The sequence below is a fragment of the Stegastes partitus genome, unplaced genomic scaffold (genome assembly GCF_000690725.1).
Source record: "Stegastes partitus isolate 25-593 unplaced genomic scaffold, Stegastes_partitus-1.0.2 Scaffold55, whole genome shotgun sequence".
Classification (NCBI taxonomy): Eukaryota; Metazoa; Chordata; class Actinopteri; family Pomacentridae; genus Stegastes; species Stegastes partitus.
This window is the reverse complement of record NW_007577786.1, coordinates 328526-351251: the sequence shown is the minus strand read 5'-3', so window position 1 is coordinate 351251 and position 22726 is coordinate 328526. Positions and strand designations below refer to the sequence as shown.

The window sequence follows — 22726 nt, the reverse complement described above, 5'->3', positions numbered from 1 at the left end:
GGGAGTCTGTGATTTCCTGAAGCTAACATCTGTGCTTTATCAAGTCACTTTCGATTTCAGGGAACATAACAATAAAATATTTAAGAATATCTTAGCTGTCAACTTCTCTAAACCAAGAAAATAAAAGGTGCTATTTAAATGAAAATGTTGATCAAAAGACAAATTCAGCTCCTACAGATCTAAAGCTGCTTGTTGCAAATACAAGTACAGGGTATCTTTTCTGTTTATTAGAGATTAATCTTTTTTTGTGGCTGTTCCCTGACGGCCAGTATTAACAAAGGTCCTGATAGCTGGTTTCTCTGTTTTGTAAGTCTGTGCTGATGAAAAAAAAAAAACAAGGTTATTTGGATCTAAAATTAAATTCAGTATGATCATGCATCTTTTACAGTTTTAAAAGAAAATATAATGTGCTCAGGTGCCATCTGTGCAGCACATCATGCATGAAACATCTAAACGACGGTGTGTTTGTATATGTTTTTACCTGCACTGTGACATTATTGAATGAGAATGTCTCTACTAACCTATGAAGTTGCAGTTTACATCCATGACTACCCAGACTCATAATGTAGTGAAGACTGTGAAAGAAGTTGATAAAAGGTATAATGTCTATTTATGTCATGACAATGCTTCAATATGGATGTTGCTTTAGAGAAGTTATGAATTCTGGTGAACACCTTAGATTGGTGTCACTAATTCTGTGTCGGCTCAAGTGTGAAAGACGATTACGAACCGCCTGTCTGTCCCTGAGAGACGGTGTTGAATATCGGCTTAGAAAAGTGTTTTTGCAGAACATTGTGATGTCAAGTGAAGTTGACCTTTGGTTTCTTTAGATAGAAAATGTCACGACTTCATCATTTCATCCTATTAAATGTTCGTCCCGAATCACAGAACAATTTTTGGCTTTATGGCCAAATTACTTTGTGAGATCACACGTCGTGATCTTAGACCTTTGATCAGTGAGTTCATCATTGAGTCCAAGTGGGTATTTGTGCAGGAAGAGGAAGAAGAAGAAGAAATGTCTTTTTTCTGACATGTCATTCAGGGACACAGGATATCCAGGCCAACTGGAAAACCTGAAAACACTGCCTCTGGCTAGGACTATTGCTGACGTGGGCACAAAAACAGAGAAAACAGTGGAGAAGACGTTTACGTTGACATTTGAACATTCAGTGGCTGTAAAATATTCAAACTGAACACAGTAACTTTCTGCTTGTGTGTTTACTGAAAAAAGCTACTCTGCAAGACTTATTTGTCATAAATTTGCAGAATGCTATGATGTTAAAAGAACTGTCAGATATCACGCGTTATATTTGTAGTGACATATATGTAATGTGAGGTACTTAATGATGCACTGGTTGGCTTTGCTTCTGTGTGATGCACGTACAAATTTATGAAGCTATTTGTTAATTCTTAATGAAGTGTTCAAAAAGTGATATATGCCCTCTTGATTCAGGTTGTTGTACAACATGCAGGATTTGAAGCTCAGTGTGTTGGAGAAAGCATTACAGCGTGGGGAAAAAAAATGTGACTTACAATTTTGGGAAAAAATATGTTGGAATCAAAAAAGAAAAGGAGGGAATTATTATTTTATGTTTGTTTCCAGATGTGTTTAAAATGTGCCTGTTACTCTGTGTTTTCCTTATTGGTTTATCTGTTGGTTGTTTTTATGAATATTCAATGAAATGTTGAGTCTAAGAAATGTCATAAAGCACAAATACAATTTCCTAGTGTTTGTTTTTTATCTGAGCAAAAGTGCAAAACTTTAAAAATAAATAACTTATAATTAAAAAAAAAAAAAAAAAACGGTTATTACCTGTGTGTCTGTCCACTATTTTGGTCAAAACTGATGTTTCGACAACAGCAGGGTGGAATTCTTCATGAAATTTTGGGCAATCATGATCCCCTCAAGATGGATTCATCCTCATCATCCAGTGTCCAGTGACAACACTTTGTAGTCACAATGTAGGACAATGCTACGATACAGTCATCTTCAAATGTATTCATACCCTCCCATGAAAGAAGGAAAAAAAAACATCTCTCACTGAAATAAGTTGAAATTGACAAAAGTAATAATAAATACAAATTTAATGAAAATCATGGCATTGCTTTTGAATTGTGGTTCAACAAAAATATTAAAAACAAACAAAAAAACAACAACAAGCAAACAAGGGATGGGACCCGTAAGCTAATATTTTGTTGAACAACCCTTTGAGCCAATCACTGTAATCAAGTGTTTTCTGTAACTCTCGATCAGACTTCTGCTCCTGTTGACAGGTATTCTGACGCACTGCTCATCAGCAAAGTGCTCTCATTTGTCTGGGACAGTTTTTTTTTTTTTTTTTTTTAAATTTTCAACCACAATTCAAAAGCAATGTCTTATTTCACTAAATTATAATTGATCAAATTTTTATTTATTATTACTTTTTTCAATTTCTAGTTGACTATGTGACTATTGGGAATTTTGCTTTTTCTTTAATGGAAGGGTATGAATACATTTGAGGACAACCGTATATCAAGTGCAAATTACAAAACAGTAAAGTGAAATTGCTGTTTTTTGTTGTTGTTTTTTTTAAATTGTCATTGTATTGTGTTGCATATCTGGGTGTTCCTGCACTTTAAATGAAACAAATCTCTCGCTCCAGAAGCCCTTTTGGTAAATACTTTTTGATTGTTAAACCTTGGCCACTTAGTGAGTAAAAATGTAAAAATCTTTAGCTGAATTGATTCGTGTCACAGAGGAAAGTTGTCTCACAAAGAAAAGTCTTTCACTGTGCTGGTTGTGTGAAATTTTCCTCACAGAGCAGCACAACTGAATGGCACTCACAGTGGCAAATGGTCTGCACTTATGTAGCGCCTTTCTACCTCAGTGGTACTCAAAGTGCTTTACAATGCGTTTCCTCATTCACCCATTCACACACCAGTGGCGGCAGAGCTGCCATGCAAGGTGCTGGCAGCTTCAGGTTCAGTGTCTTGCCCAAGGACACTTCGACATGTGGGGGATTGAACTCCCAACCTTATATAAAGGACAACTCGCTCGACTGAGATATAAATTAGATTATATTCTTAGTAATAATGTTATTTCAGGGCTGCAGGGTGGCGCAGTTGGTAGCACTGTTGCCTCGCAGCAAGAAGGTTGACAGTTCGTGTCCCGGTGGGGGCACCGGAATCTTTCTGCGTGGAGTTTGCATGTTCTCCCCGTGCAGTGTGGGTTCTCTCTGGGTTCTCCAGTTTCCTCCCACACAGTCCAAAAACATGTTGAGGTTAATTGGTGATTCCAAATTGTCCGTAGGTGTGAATGTGAGTGTGCTTGTCTGTCTTTAAGTGTGGCCCTGTGATAGACTGGTGACCTGTCCAGGGTTTCCCCTGCCTTCACCCTAAGTCAGCTGGGATAGACTCCAGCCCCCCCGTGACCCTAGTGAGGATTAAGCGTTGTACAGATAATGGATGGATGGATGTTATTTCACTGAGCGTGCCTTCTCTTTGTAACCTTGACACCTCGGTGCAAACCCGCTGTGAGCTCTGGCTTCACAAGTAATGTCATAATCTGTGCACAGACATCCATGGAAGACTCTACACTTTGTTCTAAATCACAGCACACATTTTGCTTTCAGGACTTTGGCTAAAGATCAAGGCTTTATTCATTTTTTTCTGTTTAGGTAAAGAAACGTCAAGTTAAATCAGTTCAATAGAACTCCTAAAGGTTTCAGCAGAGGTGACCTTTCAGGGCTGGATACAGGAAATTATTTCCCCCTGAGCAACACCAGCCACAAAATGCAGTCCGCCACTCAGTTCCTCAGATCCGTTACTCTTGATGCTGTTCCAACTCATTGTCTTTTCTCTGCTCCTTAATATAAAAGTGCTGCTCTGAGTCACGACATGTGACATATTAGACAATACCACAGATGCTGTTCATGTTAGATTTTTATCCGTCAAAGACAAAGACTTCTCTGGAGCACTGTGCTTCAATCACAAAAGCCTTTTATAGCTTTAAGTTTCAGTTTCCTTACAGCCCATTGATTTCTCATGTGATTTCAAGATCACTGAAGCTAATACAAAGAAACCGTACAAAATGCTAAGTCTCAGTGGAATCAGTATTTTAAATTTACCCACGGTATTGTTGAGGTCAGATGTCACAGCAGTCAAAATAGTATTGCTTCTTTTTAAAACCTGATGCCTACATTAGCTATAATGTGACTCAGCCTCTAACAATGGCGTTCCGGTGTGTTATGCTAAAAGCAGCTAATGTAGCCTAAAGCTGCAGGCCTCCATGAGAGAAGAGGAATGAACTAAAGAGGTCTGATAACCTTGTTTCTGACTCCGCACCACCAGATTGCTTTTCAATTTCTGACTCATCATCTTTAGGCCGTGCCAACGCTGATTCAAGTGAAATTCATACAGCTTAACCTTTTTTGGGGGTCAGTAGTGACCCCCAACACCTGTAAAGAAAATTAAAAAAAAAACTTTCATGTGTAAAACTGGGTGTTTTCCCCATGTGAAGTAATGTAAAATACAAATCCTGACACAGTGCAGTATATTTACCCCCCTTGGACGTTTTCCACTTTTACTGCTTTTCAGCATTGAATCATGGTCAATATTTTTCAACTTCCAAAAAAAAAAAAAAGATACTTTCATATCAAAGGTTTCTACAAAACAATGTCAATTCATTAAAAATATTAAACTAAAACACCTGACTGCAGAAGTATTCACCCCCTTTGCGTCATTATTTTTTATATGCACCTTTGGCTGCAAACACAGCATTGACCCTGTGTGAATAAATCAACATTGCACATCTGGACAGTGAATTTTTACTCCACATTGTCTTTAAACCCTTTCTTTGTAACGCTGGCAGTATGCCCAGGGTCATTATCTTTCTGGAAAACAAATCTTGTCCCAAGTCAGTTCTCTTGCCAGCTGCATTAGGTTGTTCTCAAGAATTTCTCTGGACTTTTTCCTATTCCTTTCCTTTCCTAACACCTTTACAAGCCTTCCAGGGCCTGCTGCCGAGAAGCATCATCACATTATGATGCTGCCACCACCACGCTTTCCGGTTGGGCTGGTGTGTGTGTGTGATGACATGCAGTGATTTGGTGTCCAGCAAACATAACATCTAGTCTGATGGCCAAAAGGCTCAATTTTCGTTTTGTCAGACCAAAGAACCTCCTTCCAGTTAACTTCAGTGTCTCCTATATGCCTTCTGGTAAACTATATTCCAGATTTAATACGAGCTTTATTCAGCAGTAGCTTTCTCTTTACCACTCTTCCGTAAAGCTTTAACTAGTGAAAACAGCCACCAGTTGTATGCACAGTCACTCCTATTTCACCTGCTAAAGCTTCACAACACACCTCTTTTCTGCAGTGCAAATCTCACAGTGCCGTTTGGCGTCCAGAGGAGACTTTCCTACAACAACCATCAGCCCTGCAGTCCAGCAGAAGATCCACCACTTCAGCTCCTCCACCCCGAACTGCAGCACGTAAACGACTGTCCTGCCTGCATCCTTGTTGAACATCTGCTCCTACATGTACATGCAAATAAAAATTATTCAACATCTCACACAAAGCCAAAAAACCAAAATAACGGACTTTAGAGTGTAAACACCTAAACCATAAATGTATTCGCTCAGACTGTTTCTTTCAGCACTTTGTTAGAAACTATACAGAAGGAAAACTAGAAAGTAATTTACAAAAAATAAAAAAGGAAACTTAGAGCAGAGATTTGAATAACAATGTGAAGGATTTTCAATCACATATGAAAGATCTGCTGATTGTACTGACTAGAAATACATTAAAATTTATGTGCTGCAGAGAACTGTGAAAGACTGCTTTCATGTTTCCATGGAAAGTTAAAGCAGGGGGCAGAAAAATGATAGACTGCAATCAGCTAAAGCTCACTTAAAGGGCGGTGGAAACAGCACCACTGTTCCTGTCTTGTAGTGCTGCAACGCGTGGTTCTTTTTATTGATTATTTTTTTCTGTTTTTGTCCTTAAAATCCCAGAAAATAGTACAAAATGTCCTTTATTTTTTCCCACAACACGAAGACATTAAGTTTAAAGAAATGCATGCTCATATTTATGTGTTTTTTTTAATTAATAATTGGATATTTAGAACTTTTCTGCAGCTCAGTGATCATAACTTCCACCTCTGGCCCCAGCTCTAGCTACATGAACAAAATCTCCTCAACCTGAGTGTTTTTTTGTGTGTTTTTTTTAAAACTCTGAATTGTACTTTGATGCTCAAGTGGCTCAAGTGGTGCAGTCTTGCTTTACTAACTGCCCGTTGCAGACTTAGTAAAGGTCATTCGTGCTTTCATTTCCTCCAGACTTGTACTACATTTTACTCTGGTATCAGCAGGAGAAGCCTTCAAATACTGCATTCATGATTGAAAATACGGCAATTAAAATACACCAAGTGAAGCGACCACACTGTCCCAATCTACCTGCCCTTCACTGGTTACTGGTGAGTTTTAGAAATCATTTTAGAATTTGATTTGGTTTTAAAGCCCAGAATAGTCATGCTTCTGCTTCGATCTATAATCTGCCTATAAGACTTATTACTACCTGAGATCCTCCAGCAGATAGAATAAAACTTAACGATTCTTGTAGAAGATGTTGCTCAGACAAAAAATTACAAAAACATGAAAATAAAACAAGGGTAGTAAATATAAAGTGCACAAGGAGTATGAGCTGAGCTAGCAGTGCCTAACAGAACAGCAATAGATATGATAAACTCAATAAAAATAAGTAAGATAACATAAAACTGGAAGTAATACAGGCAATGACACCAAAGTCATAAAGTAATATTGCACATAGTAATGAAGTATTGCACGTAATGCAGCCTCAAGGGGGCACAAGCGAGTGTCCTCCTTGTGCCAGTACCAAGCCCAGACAAATGCAGAGGCTTGTGTCGGGAAGGGCATCAAACATGCGAACCAGTCCCACAACTTCTATACCAGATGGTCAAGGCCCGGGTAAACAACAACCGCCATCAGTGCTGCTGACCTACAGGGTGCCGGTGTAAATTGGGCTACTGTTGGTTGAAGAAGCAGAGGAGGAAGGCTTGTTCATAGGCAGAGAGAAGGAAGAGGAAAGTCAAGCGTCTAGGACTGAGAGTAGGGACTTTGAATGTTGGGACTATGACATGAAAAGCCAGAGAGTTGGTTGACGTGACGCAGAGGAGGAAGGTGGATATACTGTGTGTGCAGGAGACCAAGTGAAAAGGTAGCAAGACTAAAAGTTTAGGAGCAGGGTTCAAGCTGTTTTATCATGGCATGGATAGGAAGAGAAATGGAGTTGGAGTTATCTTGAAGAAGGACTTTGTTAGGGATGTTCTGGAGTGTCAGATGGAGTGATAGAGTCTGAAGCTAGAAATTCAAGGAGTGACATTCAATGTTGTTAGTGGTAATGGCCCACAAGGTAGGATGTGAACTAGAAGAGAAGGAGAAATTCTGAAGGGAGGTTTGATGAAGTGATGCAGAGTATCCCCAGAAGTGATAGAGTGGTGATTGGTGCCGACGTCAGTGGACATGTTGGTGCAGGTGACAAGGACGTGATGGGCATGTTCTGTATCCAGGATAGGAACGCAGAAGGACAGATGGTGGTAGACTGTGCAAAAAGGGTGTCATAGGGTGACTTATAGGAGCGAAGATTGGAGCACACAGGCAGAGTACATCTTGTATAGATGGTGTAATCTGAAGGAGATCGGTGATAGCAAAGTAGTGGTACATGAGAGTGTAGCCAGACAGCATAGGATGGTGGTGTGTAGGATGACTCTAGTGGTGAGTAAGAGGAAGAGGGCAAAGGCAGAGCACAGGACGAAATGGTGAAAGCTGAAAAAGGAAGGATGTTGTGTGGTTTTCAGGAAGGAGTTGAGACAGGCTCTGCTTGGTCAGTAGGTGCATCCAGATGACTGGACAACTACAGCCAATGTGATCAGGGAGACAAGTAGGAGAGTGCTTGGTGTGTCATCTGGGAGGAACGTAGATAAGTCAAGGTCAAGTCAAAGTTACTTTATTGTCAGTTCTGCAGAGAGGGCAGAGAGTTCAGCCTGGTGGATAAAGCTGTCCGTAAGTCTCTGCTGGTCCTGGCCCTCAGACTCCACAGTCTCCTCCTGATGGCAGCAGACTGAAGAGCTTGTGGGTAGAATCACCCTCTATGCAGATGGCTGGTCCAGGAGAGATCCTCTGAGACGTGCACACCCAGAAACTTAGTGCTGCTCACCCTCTCCACAGCCGCACCGTTGATGTTTAGAGGAGCATGCTGGGTGTGCTCTCCTCTGATAAGAAGACTTTGTGGTGGAATGACTAAGTGCCGGTGTGTATACAGAGATAGAGGTTAGCTAAGAAGAAGTGGGACACTGAGAGGACTGAGGAGTACAGGGAGATGCAGAGTAAAGTGAAAGTAGAGGTGGCAAAGGCCAAACAAAGGGTGCACGATGACCTGTATGCTAGGTTGGACAGCAAGGTTGGAGAGACTGATTCATATAGGTTGGCGAGGGAAGGACGAGCAGCAGGTTAGCGTGATTAAGGATAGAGATGGAAATGTATTGACAGAAGTGTGATAGGAAGATGGAAAGAGTACCTTAAAGAGTTGATGAATGAGGAAAATGAGAGAGAATGAAGAGTAGAACAGGTGGACCAGGAAGTAGCAAATATTAGCAAGGAGGAAGTAAGGAAGGCATTCAAAGTGACAGAGAATGGAAAGGCAGTTGGTCTTGATGATATACTTGTGGAGGAATGGAAAAGTTTTAGGGGAGGTGGCAGTAGAGTTTCAGACGAGGCTGTTCAACAAGATCTTAGAGAGTGAGAAGATGCCTGAGAACTGGAGGAGAAGTGAAGATCAGACCTTTCTTGTCTGAACATGCAGCATAACTCCTGGTACAAGCTCTCATAATATCACACATTGACTACTGCAACTCCTTAATGACAGGCCTCCTTGCATCCATGGTCAAACCGCTGCAGATGATCCAGGATGCAGCGGCATGCCTGGTTTCCAACCAGCCAAAAACAGAAGATGTCATCCCGCTGTTCAGATCGCTTCAATGGCTTCCAGTTGCTGCAAACATCAAATTCAAAACACTGACACTTGCTTATAAAATATTGCAACACCTGTTTATATTGCAAATAATTTCAAGCTAATATTATTGTGAGTTTTTCACTTATTGTCTGTGAAGCTCATAATCACAAACAGTTGTCTGAGAATCGTGATTGTTACCTGAATGTAGTGGTGTCTCCACCAAGGCTGCAGCCCGAACAAAGCAGGCAGAAGGAAACAGCATCCCCACCGCTGGCAGGATGTCAGCTCCACAGGACAAGCAGCTCCAGACACAATGTGAGTGCTCTGGTGAAGACACTACACTGCATCAGAATCTGTGCTGAGACACTTCAAGCTGTTACACTCACGTTTTTGCACACACAGGCCTTTCAGTGCAGCCTCATGGGTGGGTGATGCCAGCTGGTAGGTGGTGATGGATGGAGGCAACGTGCTGCAAGATCAGCCCAACATGAGCAGCTCTGCCCCTGCTGCAAGAGTTGAAAGGAGGTGCAGTGCCATCTGTTGCTAATGCCTTCTGCTGGAGAGGGATTTGGGAGGAAACACTGATGAGCTGTGATTAGCTTTTCTTAATTGATTTAATTTATTTATCATGGGAAGCACACACGAGCAGATATGACATCGACATGACACACCAACACTGGGCATCACATCTGTCGGCACTGTTGGTTTTCTAATGAATTTCTAGCTAAAAGGTCAGAGGCAGCGGAAATGTTGCATCACAAATTCATAACTAAAGTCCGGTAAAAAAGGAAGTGGAATCAGACGTCTCATTCCTCCCACTTGCCCCATAAAGGATTGTAGAATCCAGTAATGTAATAACAGCATTTTTTAAGAATGTAATAGGCCAATAACATAATAAAAGTCCTGAACTGATAACGCAATATCTTTTGGTCAATAATGTAATAAGTTATTACGTTATTGGCCTGGTAAAAAAATAAAAAATAAAAAAAATAATTGCAAATGTAATGACCAGCCAAGTACGTCATAAGTTATTATTCTATTGCCCTATTACATTTAAAAAATGGCAAATTTATTACGTTATCGGCCGTTATTACATTATTGGCTTCCACAAGGGTTAAAAGCTCTACCTGAGTGATGAAGGTCTTCAAATGGAGTTGTCTGCCCTAGTAGGGACGCTTCAAGGACACGAGTTCTGTCCAACCAGAACTCGGAGAGGCAGAATAAGACCAGAACACACAGATACGCCATCATGGCCAACAATTCCTGCTTTTTGCCACATTGTGACCGACACAGGAAAATCTCTGAACAGCAGCCATGATGTAAATTCCCTACAGCAGATTCCTCCCCGACTGTCCAGGACTAGAGCTCACCCAGTCTCGGCTACACAAACCTAAAGTCAACCTTCCTCCTCCTTTTATTAGGATCCTTGGCCCTCTTCAGCACATTACCACCTCCCGCCCACCCTCGTCCCGGTCCATAGAAACAGTCCACAACATGTAGATGCATCACAGTGGTTGTGGTAATATTTCTGAGCTGACAGACCTTGAACAAAGACTTACAAACAGGGGAACACAACAAGACATAGACACGTTTCTCACACTGTGGATATATGGGTGATGCAAGAGCAGCTTCTTGCCAATTGTGTGAAGCTTGGTGTGATAGAAATATTGTGCTGGCCTACAATTAAATGTACTAAAACACATTTGCTTCTTCAAAAGGTAACTGTCCGCAACAAAGCACATACTCTTAATATATATGTATATAAATGTAGATACACTAAAATAAATTGGATTCTCAGCTGTAGCTCTACTTAAATGCATACATAGAACATGTTATTTGGCAGGCAGGATATGATTTTCAGGCCTCCAACCACGATGCTATGCAAATTCCCATTGTTATCTTAGTAAGCCATCCCAACTGTATCACCTCCAGTTTCATAGCTACTCGATTCGACAAAGAAATTTCTTCTGCATGACTAATTCTCAGAAATTTGATGCCTAATGCCTGCTTAGGCGTACTGTCTCTAGAAGATAAAACACTGTAAATAAAATGAAATGTTAGAACAGATTAGCAGGTACATTTTATTTTCCAGATTGAGTTGTCTGGAACTCACATGGTCATTTGAAACAAACAAAAAACTTCCAGGTTTCACATCAACATCATGTAAAATGTTAAAAGAAATCAGTGGCAATTTTAGAACCTAAATTAAAACAATTTGCTCTGACATACAGTTTCACAACTTTTATTAGCAGATCAAGCCAGATACTCAGCGCTTTTAGTCTGTCTGTTCAGTGCAATGCATTTGTTTTACATTAACAAATAAAAAAGTGCTTAGAAATTCTCAAGGAATGCCACAGAATCCAGTTATTTAATATAAAAACTGATTCTGTCTGAGACAAAATGCTCTGACACAGGTTTTTTTTAAAAAAATAAGTAAATGTAAACAATGTTGTAGGTTACCAGGAGCACATTCTGCAGTCAGTAGTCATGTTTAAAATGAATGATGGCACCACAGAGAGTTGATCCCATACACGAGTGGTCAGCCAATCTATCTGCTTCACGTCATTCTGCTATTCTCCTTACCCACATTTTCTCTCTCACTCCACTATCTCTGTCAAAAAAGGCAAAAAAAAGCCCCAAAAATACACATACCACCATGTAAACAGCTAGAAGTAAGTCAGAGACATTGAGACTTCACGATCATAAAGTTTCTCGGTCTGCTGCTCGTTTCATGGCACGTTTGGAATAGGCTTCATTCTTGCTTTCTGTTTCTCGTCTCCACAGTCCCTGAGGGCCTGTAGCATCCACGGCGGCGTCCATGATCCGATCTGGCACCAACCACTGCAGCAGCAGCAGGAACAGAAAGTCTAACACAGCGAAGAGGGCGAAGATGGAGCCCGCCACGGGACCGCAGTGTGCCCTCAGCCTCTGTAACCGTCTGTCCAGAGGAAGAACCTCCTCTCCAGCCACTCTGTCGTACACCTTAGATGGAAACACACAATGACGAGTGGCTAAAATCAATCCACCATCTATGTCAGAACCATCACTACAAATACATGCATGAGAATTCTCAGAAAGATCGCGTTATCAGGGAAATCAAAAGAACATGTTTACACATTCTTACTCTATCTGATTGTGATCATGGTGATGACGTTCATCCTCTATCCTGCATCTTTTTTTCTAAGCAGACCTTTTACTGACTGTTGGCGCACTTACGGGAAATGTTTTAGAGAGAAAGCACGTGTACAAACACATTGCAAGAGAGATACAAAGACAGATAAGGAATTTCCATTGTCCCTGTTTCGAATTGTTCCTCTAAAAATGATCGGTGACTCAAGAGTTTGACAAGTTGTACAACCTGAATTCTTCCGCCTGTGTCTTAATAATTAATAATGCCACTACAAAATGTCTGGGCCAAGGGTGTATTGTTTGAAAAGTTATGTTAAAGTATGAGGTAACTGCCCACTATGTGCTCCAGTGTAAGTCATTTTTTACTCTAAACAGCATATTTGTGTTTGTTTCCACAATAATCTTTCATTGGTGAAAACATAAAAGCTGAAACAATAATCTACATGCACACTATCATGTAAAAGAGGAAACACAAAGCGTGTTACGGTGTTGTGACACAGAGTAGGCAATTGGGGCAAAGGGCAGGTTTTGGGTGCCCTACTTTTTCCGTCCTCTCTGCAACATTTCTCCAGGTGTAGAGGTTTTGCACACATGCGTGGATGGAGGCAGGGGAGGGGACGGAGCCTGACCGCTGCCGGGCGATGACCGTTTCCAGACCGGCACACAAAGACCGTACAGTGGGTTCGCAGAGAGTTATCAAGTCCTCTGGTAACACCTCGGGAATACCTCCCACACGAGTGCTGACCACCTTGGAGAAAAAGACGAAAAAATAGATGCTCAAACACACATTTATATAAATAAAGTTTTTGCTATTCAAAGGGCTCTTCGTAAACTATTAAAGACCACAAAATGCCTCAAGTCTGTTTCACCTCCACCCACACCCTGCACCACCGCTGGGTGACGTAAAACCAAAAGTAAAACCTGTGTACTGCCACACCTTGAGTACACCTCCATGTCACTACGCCAGGGCATTCCATCAAAAACTTTTACTTACACTATTTTCCAATGACTTGTTCCTCTTCACTGTGACTATTCTGACTAATGGGTTGCACAAACTTTACACTCACTACCACAACTATAAAGATATATAAAGATCAAGGGTCTGGCAAAACAAACATACAGGAGCAAGCAGCACAGGTGTCCTGCAACGTATCATGAAATGTATTTAAAGCACTGCAAATGCTTGTTTTTAAAGTGCAATTTCAGGAGTTTGCATGTTCTCCCCGTGCAGCGTGGGTTCTCTCCAGGTTCTCTGGCTTCCTCCCACACAGTCCAAAAACATATTGAGGTTAATTGGTGGTTCTAAATTGTCCGTAGGTGTGAATGTGAGTGTGCTTGGTTGTCTGTCTCTAAGTGTAGCCCTGTGATAGACTGGTGACCTGTCCAGGGTGTCCCCTGCCTTCACCCTGAGTCAGCTGGGATAGACTCCAGCCCCCCCGCGACCCTAGTGAGGATTAAGCGGTGTATAGATAATGGATGGATGGATGTATTTCAAGGAACTGACAAGGTTCCGTCAGACTGTTGCTTTGGTTGTGTGTTTTTTCACCACAGTAACAATTAGTTAAGCTCGATTTCTCTCCTCCCTCAAACCTCAGAAACATCCCGAGGAGGTGAGACATGAAGGGAGGGAAGTTGACGCAACACGTACTTCATATAATCAGGCATCCTTGCCCCGGAGTTATTGTTTTGAAGAAACATTCTTAAAAATGACTCATGTTAAGTTGCGTTATCTGTTCAATATTTTGTTTCAGCTCACATCTATGTTTTCTCAGGTGAGCAGAACAGTGTTCACGACAACCTACAGTATAATTCACTTTTAATTCAATTTACATCGTGTCTGTGAAGATTTTCAGTCATCCAGGTCATGGTTATTCTGGTAGATTAATCGTAGCAACAGGATTTGCTTGAGTTCCTTGAAGACGTTTCACCTCTAATCCAAGAGGCTTCATCAGTTCTGACTGACTAGTAGGGAGATCCAGATACTTATATCCTAAGGAGCCATTAACAACTGAGTTTCGGTTACAAAGGGGTTCATTAGGGTCTTTTGTGAGGGTCACAAAAGACCCTAACGAACCCCATTGTGGCAGGAGGAGCACTAACGACTCACATAACGAGGGGGAGAAGTGACAACCCCCAATTGACATCATGGCATAATGTGACAAGAATGTACGGATGTCATGCACTTTTAGTTGAAGTCTAAATAAAAAGTGACACAAAAGAGGCGGCTACAATATAATAAAGCGTGAGCTGTAAAAAAAAAAGACTTCCAAGAGGACAGATTTGTGCATCCTCCCTCATAGCTCCTCTGGCAAGTCTCTTCTCTCTTTGAAATGCACTGAAACTGAGATATCCTTCAAGGTGGCATACTTTAGCGGTATTTCTGGGTCACATTCCGGATGAAGAAGGAGATAAGACATGTAGTGGCACAAAATAAAGGAATGAAAAGAGCTTTATTGTATGAAAAGCAACAACTGCTTTTAGGCGTTTTTGCGTGTGACACCGCTATAGTTTATCGTCAGTCCATCTGTTGTATGTAACTCCATGCTGATGTGTTGAAGCACAACGATCAAACAGCAAACTGTATGTGCAGCTGCAGATTTAGAAAAATGGTGGCTGACATAAAATATCAAATGTTCAGCTCTGCAACCCCCAACCATAAGTTTGGAAAAGTATTACACCCCCGGTAGAGACTTTAGAGGGGTAAAATAATTTCAGAGGAAATGAATTTAGACCCTGGTCCCTGCAGTGGAAACATCCTGAGCTGCTACATAGGTTGCTGTAGAAAGTTAATGTGGTGGAAAAGGCTCAAAAATCACAACAGTATCACAAAATAAAGCCTTTTGCAGAGTATTTGGAATAAACATTTCTCACAGTTTACTTTTTCTGTCCTGTGTGCAGCTTTCAATTCTAAGTTTAACTGATATTTACAGTCCCTGATTAGGTTGTTTTCTCTTCCCGCTGATACCCAACCACCACCAACATCGTTGCATGTGAGCTGTGTCAAGGTCTGTTTACCATTTTCCACCACAAGGGTCTCTGTTTACAAGTTTTGCTTTGTCTCACACACTGTCTACAGACGAGGTTATTTTGAATCCCCTATTTTTACAAAAAAGAAAAGGAAAAAAAGAAAAGAGTGCTATGAGATGACACAGGCAGCCACCGACGAGCACACACCCACCGACGAGCACACACCCACAGCAAATCTGTGACAACATTCGGTCAGCATCTTCAGCTGTGTTACGCCAGCTCTGTTTTATAGCTATTTGTGGTACAGTCAAATGATTACTAAACTAAAACAAAGAAGCTCAATATTTAAACCAGAGAAAGGAACAAGAAAGTGTCTATTCATGTATTAACATGACTTTTAGAAAGCCACTGAAACCAAAGGAAATTCAGCTTGCACAATCATTATTCAATAATGCTGTGGGAAAGTATTGTACCTAGTGAGAACAAGACTGTGCAGGCTCTTCCTTCCAGTGAAGAAATCAAAAAGTAGCCTCAAGCAATTATTTACTCTTTTTTTCGTCAAAGTAAATTACCTGGTAGCTCAGTAATTCATCTGCTGCCTGAGATCTTACAGAGCTGATGTCCTACATGGCGAATGATTCTACATCCTTAAACTAATGTAGGAATGAAGCCAAACCTGCAGTCCACAGCTGGCTCCCTCCACGATGGCCATACAGAACGCTTCGGTCAGAGACGTGTTGAGGAAGATGTGACCTTGCACCAAAACGCCATGCACGTCTTTATGCTCCAGAGCCCCCAGCAGACGCACCCTGCAGAAATTCAGTTACAGACGTTACCCACGTAATCAGCACCAGTCAAAGGTTTGGACACAACAGCTCGTCTCCTGGAAGAGCTTTGAATTAACAGGTGTGTCCTATCAAGAGTGAATTTGTGGTGTTACTTGCCTCCTTAATGTGTTTGAGACCATCAGTTGTGAAGTGCAGAGGAAGGGTTAGTACACAGTGGATAGCCCTGTTTGACTACTGTTGTAATCCATAGTATGGCAAGAACCGCTCAGCTCAGTAAAGGGAAACAACAGTCCATCATTACTTTAACACATGAAGGTCAGTTGATTTGGAAAATTTCAAGAACCGAGACTGTATCCTCAAGTGCAGTCGCAAAAACCATCAAATGCTACGACGAAAGTGGCTCTCATGAGGACTGCCCCAGTAAAGGAAGACCAGGAGTTAATTCTGCTGCAGAGGATAAGGTCATTAGAGCTACCAGCCTCAGAAACTGCAAATTAACCTCAGATTAGAGCCCACATATGTTCTTCACAGAGTTCAAGTAGCAGACAAATATCATCATCAACTGTTCAGAAGAGACTGTGAATCAGACCTTCATGGTCGAACTGCTGCAGAGAAGCTACTACTGAGGATGAACAAGAAGAGGAAGAGAACTATTTGGGCTCAGAAGCACAAGGATTGGACATCAGCCTGGTGGAAATCTGTACTTTGGTCTGATGAGTCCACATCTGAGATTGTTGGTTCCAACCGCCTTGTCTTTGTGAGACGCAGAGAAGGTGAGTGGATCGTTTCTGCACATGTGGTTCCCACCGTGAGGCATAGAGGAGGTGGGGTGATGGTGATTTGCTGCTGACACTGTTGGTGATTAAATCAAAATTCAAGGCACACTTAACCAGCATGGCCACCACAGCGTTCTGCAGCGCCTTGCCATCTCATCTGGTTTGCACTTACTGGAAGCATCATTTGTTTTCCAACAACAGTTGTTTTCCAACTTTAGTTCTTTTAGATCTAAGTGCTGCCTTTGATACTGTTGATCATCTTATTTTACTGGAATGTTTGAAACACTGGGTTGGCATTTCTGTTTCTGTTTTAAACTGGTTTTATTCTTATCTGCATGACAGGTCTTTTAGCGTCGCTATTGGCAGCTCACAGTCTTCTTCTATCAAGCTGACCTGCGGGGTTCCCCAGGGGTCGGTCCTTGGACCACTCCTATTCTCCCTTTACATGTTACCCCTGGGACATATCATCTGCAACCATAACCTGAGTTTTCACTCATATGCGGATGATACACAGCTGTACCTGTCTTTTAACCCCAATGATTTTAATCAATTACAATCTCTGAACAGCTGCATCCAGGATCTGAAATGCTGGATGGCTCAAAATTTCCTCCAGCTAAACTTAGACAAAACCGAAGTAATGATTATTGGTCCTGGATCAGCCACAGCAGCAACACACTTTGGTTCGTTATCCTGTAACATAGCTGCAAAATGTAAAAATCTTGTGGTCATCTTTGATGAAAACCTTAACCTGAACCAGCATGTCAGCTCATTTGTGCAGTCTTGTTTTATGTAGCTTAGAAGACTCTCTAAGGTGAGCTCAGTTCTATCCAGGCATAACTTAGAAATTGTCATTCATGCTTTTATCTCATCTCGTTTAGACTACTGTAACTCTCTGTACACTGTTCTTAACCGGCAGAGTCTTCACAAACTACAGCTGGTCCAAAACGCAGCAGCCCGACTCCTCACCAAATCCAAAAAGAGAGATCGCATTACTTCTATTTTAGCTTCCCTTCATTGGCTACCAATTAATTTTAGAATAGATTTTAAGATTTTATTGTTAACCTATAAAGCCCGCTCTGGACTGGCACCTCAATACATTTCTGATCTCCTCATCCCATATGTGCCCGGTCGTAGCCTGTGGTCCTCAGCCAAGGCTCTGCTCACCGTCCCACATTCGAGGCTGAGGACCAAAGGTGACCGGGCCTTTTCTGTAAGAGCCCCCACCCTCTGGAACAGTCTCCCTGAGGAGATCAGATCTGCAAGCACTTTATCCAACTTTAAAACTCTTTTAAAAACATATTTTTACAGATGTGCTTTTACAGGAGTTGTTTTTTGAGTGTACTTTTACTCTGTTTGATGGCAGTATTAAGGGCAGTACATTTTATCTTCTGTTTTATTCCTTTATTGTCTTTTCATTGTCTTCTTTTACTGGGTTTTATTTTTCTTATATATTGTTATATTGTTTTATTGTCTTTCATGCTTTATGTGCTTCACCTTCACCATTTTTTATTTCTGTTTTTTTTATTTTTTTATTTTCACTTCCTTGAATGTTGTTTAATGTTGTTTTCCTTACATTTCTCTTTGAATCTGTACAGCACTTTGTAACCCTGTTTTGAAAAGTGCTATATAAATAAAGTTTATTATTATTATTATTATAACAAGACAATGAGCCCAAACACACCTCCAGGCTACGTAACGGCTATCTGACCAAGAAGGAAAGTGATGGAGTGCTGCGTCAGATGACCTGGCCTCCACAATCACCTCTGGGAAGTCCCTCAAGACTGTTGGAAAACCATCCAGGAGACGAGCTCATGAAGCTGACTGAGAGAATGCTAAGAGTGTGCAAAGCTGTCATCAAAGCAAAAGGGGGCTACTTTAAATGTGTTTCAATCTAAAATATGAAACATATTCTGATGTGTTTAACACTTTCTTGTTTACAACATAATTCCATACGTGTTCTTTCACAGATTTGATGTCTTCAGTATTAATCTACAATGTAGAAAATAACTGAAATAACTAAAAACCATTGAATGAGAACGTGTGTCCAAACTTTTGACTTGTGCTGTACAACACATGCATCTTTTACACAAACCCCTTGTTTGGCCATCAATGTCAAGACAGCTGTCATTTAATACTTCCTGGCAACACAGTTGATGCAGTAACTGAACTGTACTCCCATACACATAACTGCTTACCGACAATTCTTTCCAGATATGGTGTAATTATACCTGTCACCCTGCCACAATAGTGACATATAAGATTGAAAATAAACTTTAGGTTGCGTAATTGTACAATATTCTGTCAAAACTTTGTCACATCACAACATGATATTTTCAGGGACTGTGCGGTGAAAGAGTTCGGTTGCCTCCTTATTGAATAATCTCAGGAAATACCATCATCCAACAGTACCTGTCATGTAGTTGGTATTTCTCTCTCACTTCCTCCAACACAATTCTCTTTGGTCCCTCTCCTCCAATTAGGAAATGTAGATCAGGATGTTTGAGGCAAAGCTCCGGGATGATCCCACCAAGAAGGTCAATTCCTGAGAAGATGACGAGAATGTGAACTCCGACTTTCACAGTAAAACAAAAGCAATTCTCCCACTTCGCCTTAGGAAAGACACTGGATTTTTGAGGCTGATGTGTGTGTAGATATTTGAGTGAATATAATCAGTGGTCATTTTACAGACAAACATGTAACGGAACCAAATATTTTTGAAAATAATCTCTTTAAATTGCATTTATGGGATGCATGCAACATTTTCTATTAAGAAAGTAATCTTGTAGGTGCTGTCTTGTAGAAAAAGAGAAATGGTTTTGGTAATAATTTTATCATCTAATTTTGTATTGTAATTTCATGTTATTGCAGTTATGAGTCAACATGTAAGCTAATACTTTTACATTCCTAGTTATAAAAATGGACTGTTAAATCATCCCAACTTTCTGTCAACCTCTAATCTAAATGGATTATATTTTTGCAACTGGAGTGTGACTGACTTGCGCCAAAAAGAGGGAATGAACTTGATCAGTGTCTTTTTCACCACTGTATCCTTCTGCTACGAGTACAGCAAACAGAATTCTGGAAAAATGATTTCATACAATGTCTGACACAACAACCTCTCTGTACCTTTGCGATAGACGAGGCGGCTGATGACAACAATTGTGATCCTGTCATCTTGGCGCTGGGAGGGATCGGGGGTGAAGTCTGTTGGGTCAACGGCATTGGGAATAACAGACACTATCTCTGGGTTGAGTGCTGCTCGGAGAACCGTGTTCTCTTTACTGGTGTACGACACGCACACAATGTGGTTGGTGTCACACAGCGACACGGTCAGAAGCTTGTTGGTCAGCACAGAGCTGACGTCAGCAAAGCCAAAGAGTGAGTGGTCGGTGAACACCTGTAAACAAAAACGCTCTTTAAGTTTATGTCAAACTAATTATGTGCGGCATAATTGATATAAACACATCAAATTATTGTGGATCACGTACCGTGTTAAGGCCCATCGTCTTAGCGTGGAACAGTGCATCATGGGCCATTGCAGAGAATGAGCTGTGTGCATGCACCACAGTGATTCGCTCCCTGACAAACACACAGCGCAGCAGCGGCAGACTGTGGAAGCAGGTGGTGGCAGTTGACTGGTTGTACATCACCTGCAGGGGCAGGTAGTAGACCTTCAGTCCATTGGTCAGGTACCGGACACCCTTCCTCCGGCCATAGGCATGGGTGGCAATTACCACCTTGTGTCCCTTTTCAATCAGACACTGGGACAGCTGGTAAATGTGACTTTCTACTCCTCCCATGTTTGGGTAGAAAAAGTCCGACACCATGCAGATGTTGTGCTTTCTGTTGGAGACTCTGGTAGCCTCTGCAGGAGCCCCTGAGTGTCTCTGAGATGAAGGGTTTTTCACAGCTGCCACTCTCTTCCTTTGGCCCATTGTACCTCCCTTATGTGGCTGTGCACTCGATCAGTGCTGAAAAAAATGTGTTGACATCTGTTAGTGGATCAGTGGAAATCAAGTAATAACAGCAGCATTTTATCAATCAATTTTCCAAGTAAACATTCTGGATGTTTAGAATTGAAACAATTAGTTGAAAATCTATTAAATAAACACCAACCTGTATGAGTAATTTATTTTAAAAATAATAATAATAATAATTTCCAAATTCTTAGATGTGGCATTATCCTCCTAAATCTATCTTGGACTATAAGACTTTTGGAGATCCATATATTGTAATTACTTACTCATTATTGTGGAAGTCTGGATGAGCCGTAATAAAACAATCACAGTGAAATGAGATTTGTCTTTTGTATTTGTAATAAAGTATAATGAAACATAACAAAGTAAAGAAATTCAGAGTGAATATTTCAACTGAAAGGGCAGAGCTCATACACCAGGTTCCTGTTCAGAGGTCTGACCAGAGAATCAAACAAGGAAATATGAGTTATAGCCTTTGTCTAACAAATATTATAGACTCAGCGAGCTCATAAAGATTACAGACACTCCTTGACCCAGGAATACATATAAAGCAGAGTGCATTCAAAACAAGAGTATGTTAGTATTGAGACCAATGCAAAGATAAATTTACCACAACAAAATTTACTACATTTATTGGTTTAAATATGAGAAATTTATGAAAATTGCTCCTAACTTTTTAATCAAAGCCCAATACGAGTTCCCTTTTCTGTTCAACCAGCAGCCCAGAACTCAAAGATACCAACAGTCCCTGCCGCCTTTTTAACATTAAACATGTGCACTTCAGTGAAACCCAATACAAGTGATGTGCCACAATTTCTACTTTTACAGTAGACAGATTATAATCAGTTTCTTCTAACAATGTCAGAAAGTGTCCATTATTGCGGCCATAGCTGTATTCACGTTATATGTCACTATATCTAATGTTCTTCTCCTCACATTTGTGAATTGGGTGAGCAACAACACTGAAAGGGACAATTTCAATAACTAACACATGACGATCGTCCCTCTGCGTGTCAGAGTCAACAAAAACAAGACATGATTAGGTTTTTAAAGGCAGGATTTATGGCTAAACTGTCATACCGAATTGCATTTTATGTAGTAAAAAGCTTGGATCAGCAGCATTCAGCCTTTTTGGTTGATAAGTGACTCAGATGTTGATTACTAATATAGTGGATAAAAAGTTCTCTTTCCAGTACTATTTGTCTTCAGATTCAGTTTAGTATTCCGACACTGACATAATAGCATGGCATACGTGTATTTTGGCCTGATAGCATTCCAGTCACGGTCATAACTACTGTGATGATATACTTTGGACACTTTGATCTTGCAGACTGTTGTACTGGATAACTACGTTGACCATAATAGCGCATGTGTGATAAGGAACTACTGATGATCGGGTGTTTACAGTTGCTCTCAGAGCTCTTCATACGCCAATAAAACAGACGCTATGCACCATCTGTCTCGTATGTTTTACTGCATCTAAAGTATTTCCTCCCTTGGTGTACGATCCGATAAACTACGGTGACATTATCAAGGTCGCACATCAGCACAAACTAAGGATTTACACACATCATAGACTGGCTGATGTAAACTAGCTATCTCATGTAAGCTACATTTATGCTCTCTGCCGTTGTCCTCTTCATTGTACATTAGTTTCAAGCCCATAAAGGATTAAACCAAACCGATTCAACAGTACAAACTGCCTTACCGTGGACAAAACGTCAATCTTGTTCCACTTTGTGAAAACACACACAAATACCTATTAGCTGTAGATTCATTTCTAGCTGCTAGCGCAAAACTAGCCAGTTAGCCGCTTGTGTTACTTCCTCTACGTCAGACGCGCGATGACGTACCAGCTGACGTTTGCTGTGTGGCCCAATAGTGTCTGCAGGGCCGGAGGCTGCACTCTCAGGGCCCAGTGCCACCTACCTCAATGAATGATGGGCAAAATGCGTGATTTAGTTCTAAGGGGTGATTTCTCTCAAAACATATTTATAATTTAAAAGGTTGATCCAAGGACGATTCCACACAAAGTACTACTTCATGTCCAAGTACGTATAATTTTAAAGTTTTTTCCCCC

The 22726-nt window shown here is 40.9% G+C and overlaps 1 protein-coding gene and 1 pseudogene across 1 annotated transcript; both read right to left on the bottom strand.

Annotated features, from left to right (window-relative positions):
• Positions 1-5364: 5364 nt before the first annotated feature.
• On the bottom strand, positions 5365-10257 carry LOC103352897 (ankyrin repeat and SOCS box protein 9-like; annotated as a pseudogene).
• Positions 10258-11076: 819 nt separating this feature from the next.
• piga (phosphatidylinositol glycan anchor biosynthesis, class A) lies at positions 11077-22469 on the bottom strand. Its single transcript, XM_008275548.1, has 7 exons — positions 22355-22469; positions 20158-20640; positions 19796-20066; positions 19079-19211; positions 15782-15914; positions 12680-12886; positions 11077-11991 (listed from the first exon to the last, which is right to left on the bottom strand). The coding sequence occupies exons 2-7, from the start codon at positions 20602-20604 to the stop codon at positions 11710-11712; spliced, it is 1473 nt and encodes a 490-aa protein (XP_008273770.1). The 5' UTR covers positions 20605-20640; positions 22355-22469; the 3' UTR covers positions 11077-11709.
• Positions 22470-22726: the final 257 nt, after the last annotated feature.